Raw genomic sequence first — 13685 nt, forward strand, 5'->3', positions numbered from 1 at the left:
GATGTACCTCACCTTCTTCCAATTTACAGAATTGGCCCTTTTCCTTCCCTCCATATGCTTCTTCTTAAACACACACATACATTATAATTATTATTATATGTAACATAGTATGTACATACATACATATATTATGTATTGTCCAATGCTCTCTTCTCTATATCTATGAACACACTCAAGACCTGCATAGTAGAGTAGGAAACTTAGCGGCTAGAGGTAAGTAAGAGTCTCGCCTTGCCATTTGCAATCATTTCAAATGCATATATACCTAGTTCGCTCATTGTCTGCCAGCCATGGTAACATTGTGTGTATTGTGTGCATTGTGTGTGTGTGTGTGTGTGTGTGTGTGTGTTGCGTGTTTGTTTGTTTGTTTGTGTGTGTTTGTGTGCGTTTGTGTGCGTTTGTGTGCATGTATCTGTGCTTGTTCCAGTTCGGCTATTGTCAATGACCGTATCACATCCACTACATATACACATTGTGTGTTAACCTTGCTTTCATAAGCTTGTGGATGAAGGGAACCGATACTTGTTTAGAAAAAATCACACCTCTTCTCAATCGTGTATGTGAGCGGGGAGTTTTAAAACATGGTAGAACTTATAGAAAAAAAAAAACTAAAAAGGTGGAATGAAAGATTGAGCTTGTTTCATTCAAAAAACATGCTATGTTTTTTGTCACAAACATTCTTGCCATACAAATATCTTGTTCTGTTTAGTAGAAACCATTTCATGGGTTGATGCTCAACAATATTAGTTTGACAACTCAATATGCAAACCTACTCTTTCGGTACGTAGTTGGTTCGTTGATGTCTATTCTCTTCTTGGTATAATATCTTGTTCCAATTATCTTTGCCAATATCAAGGAATACCTCATGTTATTTGCCTAACTTAGTTAAGCTGACATCCATTCTTTAGCCACTTTGACAAAACATTTTAGCTTTTCTAGGTATACACGTAGCATGTTTGCAACCTTGCCATTTTGAAATTGCATTTTTATCCACCGCTTTACACTCAAATACTTCATAAAGGGAGCATGTCAAAAATGGGTCTTTCATCCTTCATATATAATTCTTCCACATATGTCAAGATTTCAACCGGGTTACCTCCATGTGTTGTCTTGATACAATGCCTCATCTAGGTCCTTTTTAAGCCATTACGTATCTTTTATCTCTTTATCTAGTTCACTTTGTATTAGTTTCTTCCTTTTGGGGATATATGTATTGCCTCGTTACATTTCTCCATTAATCACTTGTTTTTGGAGTGGCTTTATGCTAATGTTTTGTTGCCTTGCATTCAACATCGAGTTATACATCAAGTTGGCAGTTCATCAACTTCACATGCAAGCTTCAAGTTTTTTTTAGATCAGAAATTCATATTTTGCCCAAATTTATTAATGTTGGTTCACATTTTATGCAATTGAAATTTTGATTAGGTAGCTTAAGGTCACCCAAGCCACAAATGATTAACTAATCATTTAGAATGATCCCATATATTTACTTAAATTCATTAGACACATTATGTCTCTGTGTTAATGCTCATTATGTGTTTTGTAACTAATGCTCAAAACAACTTTGGTTTAATGATTGGCATCCCCTTATCCCTCAACACATCTGTTGAAGAATGCTTTGTGTTGCCTACATTTACCCTTTTACATGGAACTTGAAATCAATTGAACACTTTCTTCCCATGGATTTTTGCTAAAACTTCTTGTGTCATGGTGAAGGATGAAAACAACGTTTTCTTTCCTCGAGAGGCCACGAACATGACTTACGAGAACTACAAAGAATGTTACAATAGTGTCTCCATTGCACGTAAACAAGGTAGGGGTAGCCACATTTGGCTCATGTGTTTTCTTAAGGATAATCTTATGTTTAAGTAGAAAAAATATATATATGCCTCAAGGTTGTAGTTGGTGTATTTGTCTTACAAGAAGTTGTGTATTAGAATGTCCATTTTTGTTTTTTTGGGGGGATATATGTATGTATGCGTGTATATATTCCGTTCATGTTAAGGCAATTTTGGGAAACATGGAGGAATGTGAGCTCTATCTTATGGGATTGAATTCCAACACAAGCTTTTGAATGACATATGTTGTCTCAATCTTACTCCACATTCATCGGAGGATAGTTGATCATGGATAATTCCATTGGATGTATACTGCCCAAATTACAAAGGTTGGAAAAAAAATATGCGAACGCACGATATTGTGGCAAAGTCAACTCTAATGAAGTGCAAACTTGCAAATGTTTCTGACTTAACAACTTGGGCGTACACAAATGTGTGACTTTTTGTTGTTTTGTTTTATTATATTGTTGATGGGTTTGACATTGGTAGAAGTTGTATGTTACTTAAAGGGGCTACTGTATGGTGGCATTTCAAATTCCCGAACAATACTTTTCCACTTCTTCACATTTTAGTTTTGATCATGTACACCAACTATTTGCGTGTAATAGTAGTGGCTTTTATTGACATTTTCTTACATTGCGAATTATTACTCCAACCTCATTTCCTTTTCTTAGTTTTAATACGATATCAAGACTAGACCTTCATAAAGTAACAAGCATGACCACACCTGATATCGATTCTACAAAAGTCCATTGAAGCTTTTCCAATGATTCAAGTGTACTTCTTTCTTAGCAAATAAAAATGTTGTACATTTCGTAAGGCATGTATTATTGATGATGAATAGCTTCTTTCTCATCATCAACAATGCATTATGCTTCACAAGGATATTGTGGGCTTTAAACCAACCACTTGCTTTATTTTGCCACTAAATTTGACAATCTTCTAACCCTTGATGCCCTTTTTTTTGCAAGCATACTTCGTTAGGTCAAATTGTAACCTAATAATCCACAAAACAAGTGTATTTTAGATATTCCAGGATTGTCTAGCACCAAGACAAAAATGTTGTGAGCAAACTCTCCACGCTCTTTTTATTCTTAGAAATATATTTGTATAAATGGAAATGGAAGGTTAGTCCCACATCTAGATTACTAGTACGTGACCACAAAACAACGTGAATTTGATAAAGACATGCACACACACCCACACTACTTCCTAACATTGCCCCCATGGGCAATTTCCTTGCAATGTACTTTAGGACTGTCCATTTTGACACACATGATACATTCATCACATTCATTTTTATGAGGAATCACTATTGTAGCATTTCCAGAATTTACAATTTCCATCTGATATTCTCTTGTTAACCTTTTTGCAATGCTTGTTGATTTTTCTAAGTCATCCTCGTACAACGTATAATGATTTTATTTGAATCCACTTACAAATCTTCTATTAAGGTTCTTATATTCATCTGGTGCCATTATTTGTATGCCGTTGTTTTCAAGTACGACTACAAGATAATGCGATATAAAATATATCTACATCAATCATACATGCTCACTAGTACACCAGAAGCCAAGGATATGCCATTGTCTTTCACTTGTGATCGGGGTATATGATTTTTCTGTTCTCCAAATACATGTGCTTAGTCAATTTGTATAACCAATACCTTATACACATTGCCTTTGGTGTTGCTCCATATCTCCTCCTCCACACCAAGGGTTCAACACCCCGCGCTCAAACTAAAACTATCCCACACTTCCTGTTATTGTCAACCAAGAACCTCTCCCCTCAAGACCATACATACAATTTGTGAAACTCGCGAAGCTTCTCTAGGCAAGGTAAAAAACATATACCTAAGCAGAATGAAGGAGATATGATTCCTTTCACTTGTCCATTTACATATCCTTTATTGACTTTCGGTTTAGATATTACATGTGTCCTTGGAAGTTGACCTTTCCCTATTTCCTCACTTGTTCTTTACAATGCATGGCGTTTTCCGAGGAAATTATAGCTATGCCATACAAAAGGTGTGACCCAAAATTTGAGCTAGTTCATCATTAGTGTAAAATTACAAAAAATGGACACCTGTATATACAGAAAATGGATCAAGCTTCCATATTCATGTTTTTAAGCCTTAGTTTCCAGGTTGCCACAGATTTCAGATTACAGGTAACAAAACACCTCACAAATTGAGTAGCTTACACCACTTTTTTCAGTTATATATAATTACCCTAAAGATGGATTATTAATTATTTGACGAAATAAAAATTTCTAAAATATATAGACAACCTTTCTACCATATGGGCTTGCATTTTATTATTATTCATGATCCTCTTCTAACCTTGCAGATACGGTGGCCAAGGAAAAGGAATTTGTTCCATGCTTGGCTGACTGTACTTTGGCGACCAAAAGTTTCCATTTATTCTCATCTTTCTTGCTTTGATGTCCAAGTTTATGCTTGAAATGCCTGGAGCAAAGATAAAAGCAAACCTTGACAATACAATTATCATGCATAAAGAATTTGAGTCGCAACACTAAAAATTCATCTTTTATGAGTCGTTTTAATAACATGCAACTAATATGAGCCTTGGTTTCCTAATATATCGGCGTTACAATTCAAATCAAATCCCAAATACTCGAAATGTGAACTTTTTCTTATGCAATCAAATCCTTGGCTATTTAAGATTGGCAAATCCAACATGACATTTATCTTTCCCAAACTTCTCTTGAAATTGGTATCCATGTGCAATTCTTGTATCAATCCTTTATTAGAAAAACAAAGCAGCAAGTTGCGAATACGAAACTTCTGATGATAAATTGAGAAGGATATGAAAAATTTTATACCGGCAGAGAGGAACTTTGCAGCTAGTAGCCTCTTGACACATTCGTGAATGAAGCTCGAGGAGTTGCCACATGCGTTTACAAGGCACACATCCACCAGGAACCTTGATTCGACAGCTGGCAAAATGTCTAACAAGAGACTCGAGCCCTCTGCATGCTGGGAATTTGCATGGTCCAAGTTGCCTTTCATCAAAAGCCTTATCATGTGGACCTATTGTCCGGCACCCATCTCTGCAAATATGAACCAGTGCTTCCATAGCATCTCGCAACTGCCCATATACCTTCTCTTCTTCCATTTTACGGGCCTTTTCTTGTCGTTTCTGAGATAACATAGTGCGAGATCAGTATCAATTACTCATGATTACATATATTGAATTTGTTTATTTTTTGGAAAAATAAAATTAGAAAAGACAGTTCCTCTCTGTCCACATGTTTAACATACATGGATTTGTTCTTTGTTAGGACTAGTTTCTTTCTTTCTGAAGATTAGTACCAGGGGAACCAAAAGTGGAAAACCATTATCAACTTACTGAATCTGCATCCACCACAGCTTCTACTAGCTCTTGTTCAAGAGAAGGATTCGACTCTCGCATGACTCTCCAACCATCAGTCTTCGCCACAGTCTTAAAGTCATTGATAATAAGACGAAAACATATCACCTTTAAACGTGGTGCGTCACATAACCTTGCTAATTGAAATACGTCAATCACATTTTCTACTGTAAGCAAGCCCTTCTCAAGCTCTTGAGTACATAGATTCTTAATGAAGGTAACCACATATGCATGTGATAATACTAGCAAATGCAGAGCATACTTCTCCATGTCAGGAACATGATATCTGTAGCAATTTTATGAAGGAAAAAACTTCAAACAAGCAGGCTATTGATTTGAGTGGTACAAAAGATTAGGTCCTGAAAAAAAGCTTACTACCATAGATAGGAAATTCACTCTTAAACTTGAGAAATTAAATAAATTAAAATGTTTGGAACCAACTAGTTAATTCCCATGAAAATGTACATACCTTGATGAATACATTAGCCTCACAAATAATCTTGCTGCCGCTACAGGTACACCAGGTATTACCAATCTACGAACTATTTTTCCTTTTCTATTAACTCGCTTTTCAATAGCAAATTTGAATACAGAAGAAGCTGACATCTGAAACATTTACAAGGTGACATAATGAAGTGAGGTACTCTGAGCACTTAAGAAAAAGCATAGCCAATCAAAATTTACAGAGAGAAAGAAAATATGGTATAACCTACCAAAACAATGGAATGCGCTTGAAAACAACCCCCATCATCTGTAAGGATAGTGACATCAGTACCCTTTCCATCGAAAAAGAGTTGATCCCACTTATCAACAACCTCTTTGGGAACCAAAATGCTGCCACGATGGCATGGATATCTTTGAGAACTTTTTGAGGTGAATGATGAGCGTTTCCTGGAAATTTGAGGCAGAGGTGGAGGTGGTGGTATGCGATTTTGCAAAGAAATGAAAGATGGTTCGTCACAAGCTTTCTGTTTTATAATATCAACACTTTCATCAGGTGGCCCTACCTTCTTCAATGATGGATATGACCATTGTAGTGAGGGCAAAGATGTTTTTGCATTTGGACTAGAATCCATGAAATAAATAAACAGAATCCAGTGCTGTTTGATCAAAATCTAGGAGCCTGTACTCTTTTGATGTGATTACTCGCATAAAATAGAAAAGAGTACATCTGCACATGAAGATAGATAATATTCAATTTATACTTGAGACAATTGTATATAGATTTGATACATGCATGTGAAAATGTGAGCAAAGGCTAGATTCAGCTTTTGCGATAAAAATCATGATGTCAAGTAATATAATTCTACTCATTAAATCTCATCTGAGGATAAGCAAACAACAAGTTTTAACTTATACCGGTTACAAAAAAGCAGTAGAGGAAATCCCAATGCATAAACGAACATTACAAACTAGAAACAGTATACTTCATTTGGTAAAATGACATAACACAATGCATATTTGCGCCAAGATTAACTGGTTGTAGTTTACAGACTATGTTCCTGACCTCACTTTGAGACTATAGTATTACCATCTAGATTGAAGAATGAGGAAAACCTTTCCTATACATGCTCCTTGTGAAGGAACTCGTTCTCGATGCACTAAATAATGGAGTCAACCTTTGTGGCTCAGCCCCGAGCACATACTACAAGACTGATATAGAACAAATGGACGTGATACATGCTAGGTCGGCATACATTTACGCAATCAAACCATTTGCTAGATATATGACAATACATGACACGTATTCGAGGTTGAACTATAGGGACACCTTATCCCACTTGAAGCTCCTCTTAATTCTTAGTAGCTTACCGTATGAGAGATGGGCTGATGATTTCCCACTCATATCATTCAATACATAGACATCCTTATGCATGGAGCCTCACCCACATGGTACTCATGCATTCCTTGATTCGAGTCAACTCATTCATTGGTTGACCCTAGTTCCCATGGATACAAATTCACCATTTAACCCCACTAGTTCACTAGTGCACTAGCCATTTCCCACTAGAAATTTTATGGTTGTATATTGTCACCTCATTCATACACACATATACATACATATACATACATACATACATACATACATACGATCACCATGGTTCTTACATCTTCTTTTGCTAAGCACATGCTGAGACATGGTACATCATCATCTTCCTCTTTGTTCAGAGGTATCAAAATAAAACAAAGGAAAAGAAGGAAGAGCAACACTCGGCGTGTATGCATCAATTACCTATCAGTAAATGAAAGAGTAAGAGAGGTTACCTTGAAAAGGACAGATCTGAGGAGCTCTGTTTCTGCACAATCAAAGATGCATCTAATACACAAAGACGAGAGAGGGAGAGGAGAGAGAGAGCCTTTACTAATACTTCATAGTATTATGGAAATACATAAATATGCCCTATCTATGTATGTATTTGTGTTTTTTTCTTCACTTTGAAGTTCTTCCAAAAAGAAGAAAATAAAAGAGAAGCTTTCAAACGTTGGTCATTAGTATGTGTGTGTGTGTGTGTGTGTGTGTGTGTATTTATGTGTATGTGTGTTTGTATGTGTGTATGTGTATGTATATGTGTGTTTGGATGTATGTATGTATGTATGTATGTATGTATGTATGTATGTGTCGATTCCTGGGAGGAGAAAATCTTCTTTGCCTTCCTACACACTCATTACATGTCTCTTTGCTTCCTCATGACGACATCCATCTATTGTTGATTATTTATCCTTTAGGCACACCGTGTCTCGAGTTTTGATGGTTATTGAACTTCTGGCACACCCTTGTGTCGAGTTTCACACGAAATTTATGTGTGTATGTTGATCTATTCATGCTTCATCATTACTTTTGCATTTGTGCTACCAGTCAGTCACCTGTTGAAGCATACAAAAGGGATGCATAGTTTGCTCACCATGTTTTCTATGAATGCAATGGCTCTCTTACATTATTGTTTTAGAATTACATTTATGATAATAAAAAGAGAGAGGGTAAAATCAAGTTGTTCATATTTGCTTTGATTGATTTACATTCTCTTGAGTGTTACGCCCCTCTTTGTCAACATCCTATTCATTGTCATCATTAATGAGATTGTTATCACCCTTGATCATAGAAGATCAAACACACATAATATTAGACCTCAACTTTGATCTCATGCCCTTCAATCACATGCAATTTTTTATCTCACCTCCTTGCATAGTTGCAACATTATAGTGCACATTTGTTAAACAAAATGGTATTATGATAGTCATGTACATGCTCTATGGATGTGATCCACTTTCTACCACTTGCGATGCAATAAAGGGAACCTAGCAAACAACGTATAATGATTATGATTGATGCAACTTGGATTTAGATATCTCACGAGGATATGAGAGAGGCATGGATAACAAGGAATTGATACGCATCTCAATTAGATTCTCATATAAACAGTGTGACAAAAGATAGAGTTTTGCTAGTGATGGGAGATGGGCATTAAAAAAGCAAGAGAGAGAATTGTAACGCAACGCATTGACAAATAAAGTACCAAAACAATGACAAATATTATAAATACTTAAAAGCAATGATTTCTGACCAACACTCTAGTTCGCCATATATAGTCCTCGTTACAACCCCTCCAAATTTTGGAATGACCATTTTTAAATCCCATCAAAATGCATCATTACACTTTTAAGGTTTGTAACCTTATATCTTACTATTTATTCATGTGCATTATCAATGGGGTAAAAAAGCAATAGACGAATGGAATATGGCAAATAATGGCTAGCAACACCAACATATTGGAAAATCTACGGAAAAATGGCTACATTGAAAACATATGCCATTAACTAACAAATGATGTGTATGATACCCTATGGGCCACCAATGCAAATTGAAACAACATATTTCTATGAAGGATAGGTGAGTTGTCTTTGATTTACACAACAACATGATCTAAGCTTGATGTCACTTAAGAAGCCTATAGAGCTATGAATCCTTTTCCAAAACATGATGAGTGAGAATACCTATTTCCACTCATCAAAACTTGAAGTCATTGAAGTTTTGATAGATTTTGGATGTTTATTAACACTTCTTAAGCGTTGGGATCTTGAATTTCAATTGAATGATATTTTTCAAATGGTGCAAATGAAAGTTGCACTAAACTCAGATTTATTTACAAATGATGCAATTTACTGTGGGGCAACAAATAAATTATTCATTAATATGTACCAAAGCCTTTTGCTTTTATTAGGATAATTGAGCCTTAAAATCTCAAAATTTAACTTGATAATTATGTGGGGAAATTACCCTAAATTTGTGTGTTTCTCTCGAGATGTTGTCCACTAGTTATTTGGTCCTCATCTAGTGTTGACAACTTGTTCAATGAGAAAATATGTCTTTCAAAGTATACAAAAAGCCTATCCTCGATATGGATAAAACATATTGAACCAAATGGCAACATATTACAAAAAATTAACATTTGACACAAGCAAAGAAATGCAAAGAGACAGTTTGATGATTTGCATCAAGAGGTTAATGATAACACATCACCAACAAAGTGTATTGATTGATTTTGTAGAATCATGGTATTGTTTGGATTTTCAGCAAGTGCAAGACAAAATTAATGGTGTTACATGCTTCCTTGCCTACCATCCAATTATTTCGTAATTGCTAGAGATTTTGTGCAGAAATGCTTGTTTTCAAGTCGTGATCAAAGTTTTCCTTATGGATGTAGGAGACTTCTTTCTCCATCAAGGCAAGGAAGTCACAACAAGACTCCATTGTATGAACTCGTATAGAAGCAAAAACTGGAGTTAGATATTAAGAATTCAAATATGGAAAAAATGACCCTTCCAATTAATGCTGTTTACATATGGTCAAATGTATATTCTGACCAAGCCTTACTTCTCAAAGAAAAAACCGGAACTCTTCTATATAATCTCCAGATTTTGTGAAGTTTGAATTGCAGGACTTCAGCTCATCAAGTACACTCTAGCTCTAAAGAGCTAATTTGCACAAGGTATAGTTGAGGATATAGGAGTTGGCCAATCAGCCTTATAGTTTGACTGTGAGTGTCACGCCATAAAAGCTGATAGAAGAGAGAGAGATCGTTGTACAAAAATAAATCATTTTTACATAATCCCTCTTCTCTCAAATGCATGATCAGCTTCGCAATATTGCACCTTCGACTCTTTTGTCAAGAAACTCTTTTAACACCAGTGTTTCAAGCTGGTTCACTTTAGAACTTGAAGGGCACATGAACAAAGATCATTGAGTCGAACCCTCACTCAACGTTCTTCTCTACGAAGCATGGATTCCAATCTGTCAAGAATATGATTGATTTCTCACGGCATTCAACACTAGGTTTCATTAACAAACAGACGAAATAACCGCACTCCATGAGATCAAGTCCCGAGAAGGAAGATTGTCAAATACTTTCCACGCATCTGCAAACAAATCATGCATAGCATACATATCCAATAATGCACGGCCCATCAAGGGATCCATTTCAAGTCCTCGTTTGACAATCTCCAAATGTATGCTGCGACCAATGTCACTGAATCCACTAAAATGACATGCCTTGATACCGTACATCCATGAAGAAATATCAGGTGATACTTCCTGCATTTGCATTTCTTTCAAACAAGAAACTGTTTCTGCACAGAGCCCAAAGTCAGAAAATGAGGAAATCAGCACGTTCCATGAAGCCACATCTTGATTCTGCAAACTGTCAAACATTTTTTTTGCATCATGGACAAATCCATTCTTTGCATACATAGAAACCAAAGCAGTGCAAACCTGCTTCCTTTTCTCAAAACCTTTGCATGAGACTTCAGCATGTATCCTGTATCCCTTGTGTAGATCTCCCAAATTGCCACAAGCTGTCAATATATAGGAATACACAACATCTTCCAAGCACACATTCTCCATCTGCATTGTCTCAGAAGCATGAAGTGCTTCCTCAAAAAGACCCTGTTCAGAATACCCTGCAATGAGTGCTGTCCATGAGATTATATTTGGACTTTCCAGTTTATCGAACATGAACTGAGCTTCTACACAAGATCCACATTTACCATACATATCCACCATCGTAGTGCTGATTAGTAAATCCCTTTCAAAACCTATTTTTATAATATCTGCATGTAGTTGCCTCCCTCGGTTGATGCACTTCTCATTAACGCATGCTTTCAAGGTACAAAGAAATGTAATCTTGTTAGGAACTATACCTTGTGATTGCATTTTCTTAAAACAGTGAAATGTTTCCTTAACGAGCCCATGTTCTGCATAGCCAGCTATGAGGGAGGTCCATGAGATCACAGTTTTAACATTTAGGCTATCATGTATGAAGCGTGCTTCATGAAACAAGCTACACTTACCATACATGTCCACTAAAGCAGTGCTAATCAAGGGGTGGTTTTCATACTCCTCTTTGACAATCTCTGCATGTACTGTATGGCCCCTATCTACAGCTTGCATGCTACCACAAACTTTCAAAATACAAAGAAATGTAACATAATTCGGAGTTATCCCATCATCCTTCATTCTTTCGAATAGCTGCAATGCCTCTTCAGCACATTCATGCTCAGCATATCCTGTGATTAATGATGTCCATGATACTACATCACGGAATGGAAGGTTGTCGAATACCTCTTGAGAATCTTCAAGAGAACCACATTTAGCATACATATATACCAAAGCATTCCCTATCATAAGCTCCTTTTCCAGCAGCTTCTCAACAATAACTCTATGTACATCCCAACCCTTTTCTAAATCTCCTAAAGCAGAACATACTTTGAGGATGCAAATGGACACGACAGCATCTGGACCCATATCCTCTAATAGGATTTGATCCCAACACTTAAGTGCTTCTTCATAAAGCCCAAGTTCTGTGTAACCATTGATTAATGTTCCCCATAGAACTATGTCTTTCAATGGCTGCTCATCGACAATATCCTGTGCCTCTATAACACAGTCAGTTTTCAAATACATATCAACTAGTGTATTGCAAAAAAAGAGGTCCTTTTCAAATCCTTCCTTGACAATCTTAGCATGCAACTCTTGCCCTTTCTCAAGGCATTCTAATGAACTAAAAGTCTTCAATAAAGCCATGAGGATATACCTCCGGGTATGTACAAACTGCTCCTGCATCATCTCGTAGAGTTTGAATGCATGTTCACTATTGCCGCATTCATTGTATCCTTGTACGAGGGAGTTCCAAGAATGCTCATCTAAATAACCCAGTCTGTCTACAAGCTGTTGAGCCTCTGGTAAACAGCCACTGTCAACATAGATGGTCATAAGAATGTTCCTTAGAACTCCATGTGTTTCAAAACCATGGTAACACATATGTATATGCAATCTCCGTGCATGAGACAATGCCCTACATCTCCTGCAATCTTTCAGTATAGGAATGAAAATATACGTGGGAAGTGGTTCATCTGGCATCCTTTTCAAAGATGCCATAGCTTCTTCTATAGTTTTGGTCTCACATTGTTCGTGGTAGTCTTCTGATTTGAACTTTCCAGAAGCCCCAAAATTTTTCAAATCTCCAGGTAGCTTGTGATAGGATTTAGTATCTAAGACAAACATTTTGGAGCCTATCCCTGATAAATTTTCCGTGGTGGGCTCATCGATATCATCATCATGATCATCATGACAAGATGGCTTGTTCTCATTTGAAACGAGCGTCGGAACACGTTCCAAGTTTTGAGGCCTATCAGTAACTGATGATTGTGAAGTTTCCATATCATTTTTAATGCAGAGAGATTTTTCAGCAACTCTTTCTTGCATCATTTCCACGTCTCTTGCAACCTTCTCCTGATACATACACTCATAATGAGAGAGAAGCCCTATCCTGGTATTCAACCTAAAAAAAATTTGCAACTTCAAAGCAAGAATGAGCATGGATTACAGCTGAAGAAGCGCTTACTTTTCCAGTAGAATCAGTGACCATGACATGTTCCGTACTACTGAATCTTTCTACAGAGAAAGAAAGAAAGAGGATTTGAAATAGAGTAGGCAGAGGAAAAGAACGAAGATACGGAGACAGAAATTGACAGATAGTTGTAAATGAAATACCTGAGCTCGTTCTTTTGAAGACGCTTCGAAGCGGAATTTGATCGCCATGACGATGAGATGAAGCTCCCATCTCTGCGCATCGAGAGTGAGGGAGCAGCAGCATTGCAGTTTCCTGATCAGGGCGTCTCCTTCGATCAAAGGTTCGAGGATGATCCTCGCCATCACCATGATGATGAACTTCCTGTGAAGAAGACCTCCATATCCATTTGCTTAGGTTGAGAAGATAATGACAAACGTGAACAAAACTACAGAGTGCCTCTGTTTTCTGCTTTTCTTGCCTTCTGCGTTTTGCTTTTTGTTCTTTTGCTTTCTTGCTTTTGCGTTTTGCTCGTATTTCTTGCCCCTATTTTTGCTTTTTGCCTTCTGTCTTTCGTTTTTCTTTTAGCTTTTTCCCACAAATTTGCTTGT

General features: G+C 36.7%; 2 protein-coding genes across 2 annotated transcripts; both read right to left on the reverse strand.

The window, feature by feature from the left end:
• Window positions 1-3868: 3868 nt before the first annotated feature.
• LOC147860566 (BTB/POZ and TAZ domain-containing protein 3-like) lies at window positions 3869-7642 on the reverse strand. The gene is made up of 6 exons (XM_087324578.1): window positions 7496-7642; window positions 5944-6401; window positions 5700-5836; window positions 5210-5516; window positions 4683-4999; window positions 3869-4305 (listed from the first exon to the last, which is right to left on the reverse strand). The coding sequence occupies exons 2-6, from the start codon at window positions 6304-6306 to the stop codon at window positions 4158-4160; spliced, it is 1272 nt and encodes a 423-aa protein (XP_087180704.1). The 5' UTR covers window positions 6307-6401; window positions 7496-7642; the 3' UTR covers window positions 3869-4157.
• A 2461-nt stretch (window positions 7643-10103) lies between these two features.
• On the reverse strand, window positions 10104-13504 carry LOC147860567 (pentatricopeptide repeat-containing protein At1g06140, mitochondrial-like). The gene is made up of 3 exons (XM_087324580.1): window positions 13278-13504; window positions 13129-13178; window positions 10104-13016 (listed from the first exon to the last, which is right to left on the reverse strand). Exons 1-3 carry the CDS (start codon window positions 13378-13380, stop codon window positions 10569-10571), a joined length of 2601 nt encoding a protein of 866 aa, XP_087180706.1. The 5' UTR covers window positions 13381-13504; the 3' UTR covers window positions 10104-10568.
• Window positions 13505-13685: the final 181 nt, after the last annotated feature.

The sequence above is a fragment of the Azolla caroliniana genome, unplaced genomic scaffold, assembly GCF_043228905.1.
Source record: "Azolla caroliniana isolate FFs.n. ecotype wild unplaced genomic scaffold, voAzoCaro1.0.p SCAF_9, whole genome shotgun sequence".
NCBI classification, from domain to species: domain Eukaryota; kingdom Viridiplantae; phylum Streptophyta; class Polypodiopsida; order Salviniales; family Salviniaceae; genus Azolla; species Azolla caroliniana.

What these genes read in the sequence shown, in the direction of transcription:
- LOC147860566 (XM_087324578.1), bottom strand. Translation starts at nt 6,306, where the DNA reads ATGGATTCTAGTCCAAATGCAAAAACATCTTTGCCCTCACTACAATGG. An exon ending in AGGCTAATGTATTCATCAAG is followed by an intron (nt 5,517 to 5,699) that starts GTATGTACATTT and finishes AAATTGCTACAG; the next exon opens with ATATCATGTTCCTGACATGG. An exon ending in TGCAAAGTTCCTCTCTGCCG is followed by an intron (nt 4,306 to 4,682) that starts GTATAAAATTTT and finishes TCTTTGCTCCAG; the next exon opens with GCATTTCAAGCATAAACTTG.
- LOC147860567 (XM_087324580.1), bottom strand. Translation starts at nt 13,380, where the DNA reads ATGCTGCTGCTCCCTCACTCTCGATGCGCAGAGATGGGAGCTTCATCT. An exon ending in CTTCAAAAGAACGAGCTCAG is followed by an intron (nt 13,179 to 13,277) that starts GTATTTCATTTA and finishes CTTTCTCTGTAG; the next exon opens with AAAGATTCAGTAGTACGGAA. An exon ending in TCACTGATTCTACTGGAAAA is followed by an intron (nt 13,017 to 13,128) that starts GTAAGCGCTTCT and finishes TGTATGTATCAG; the next exon opens with GAGAAGGTTGCAAGAGACGT.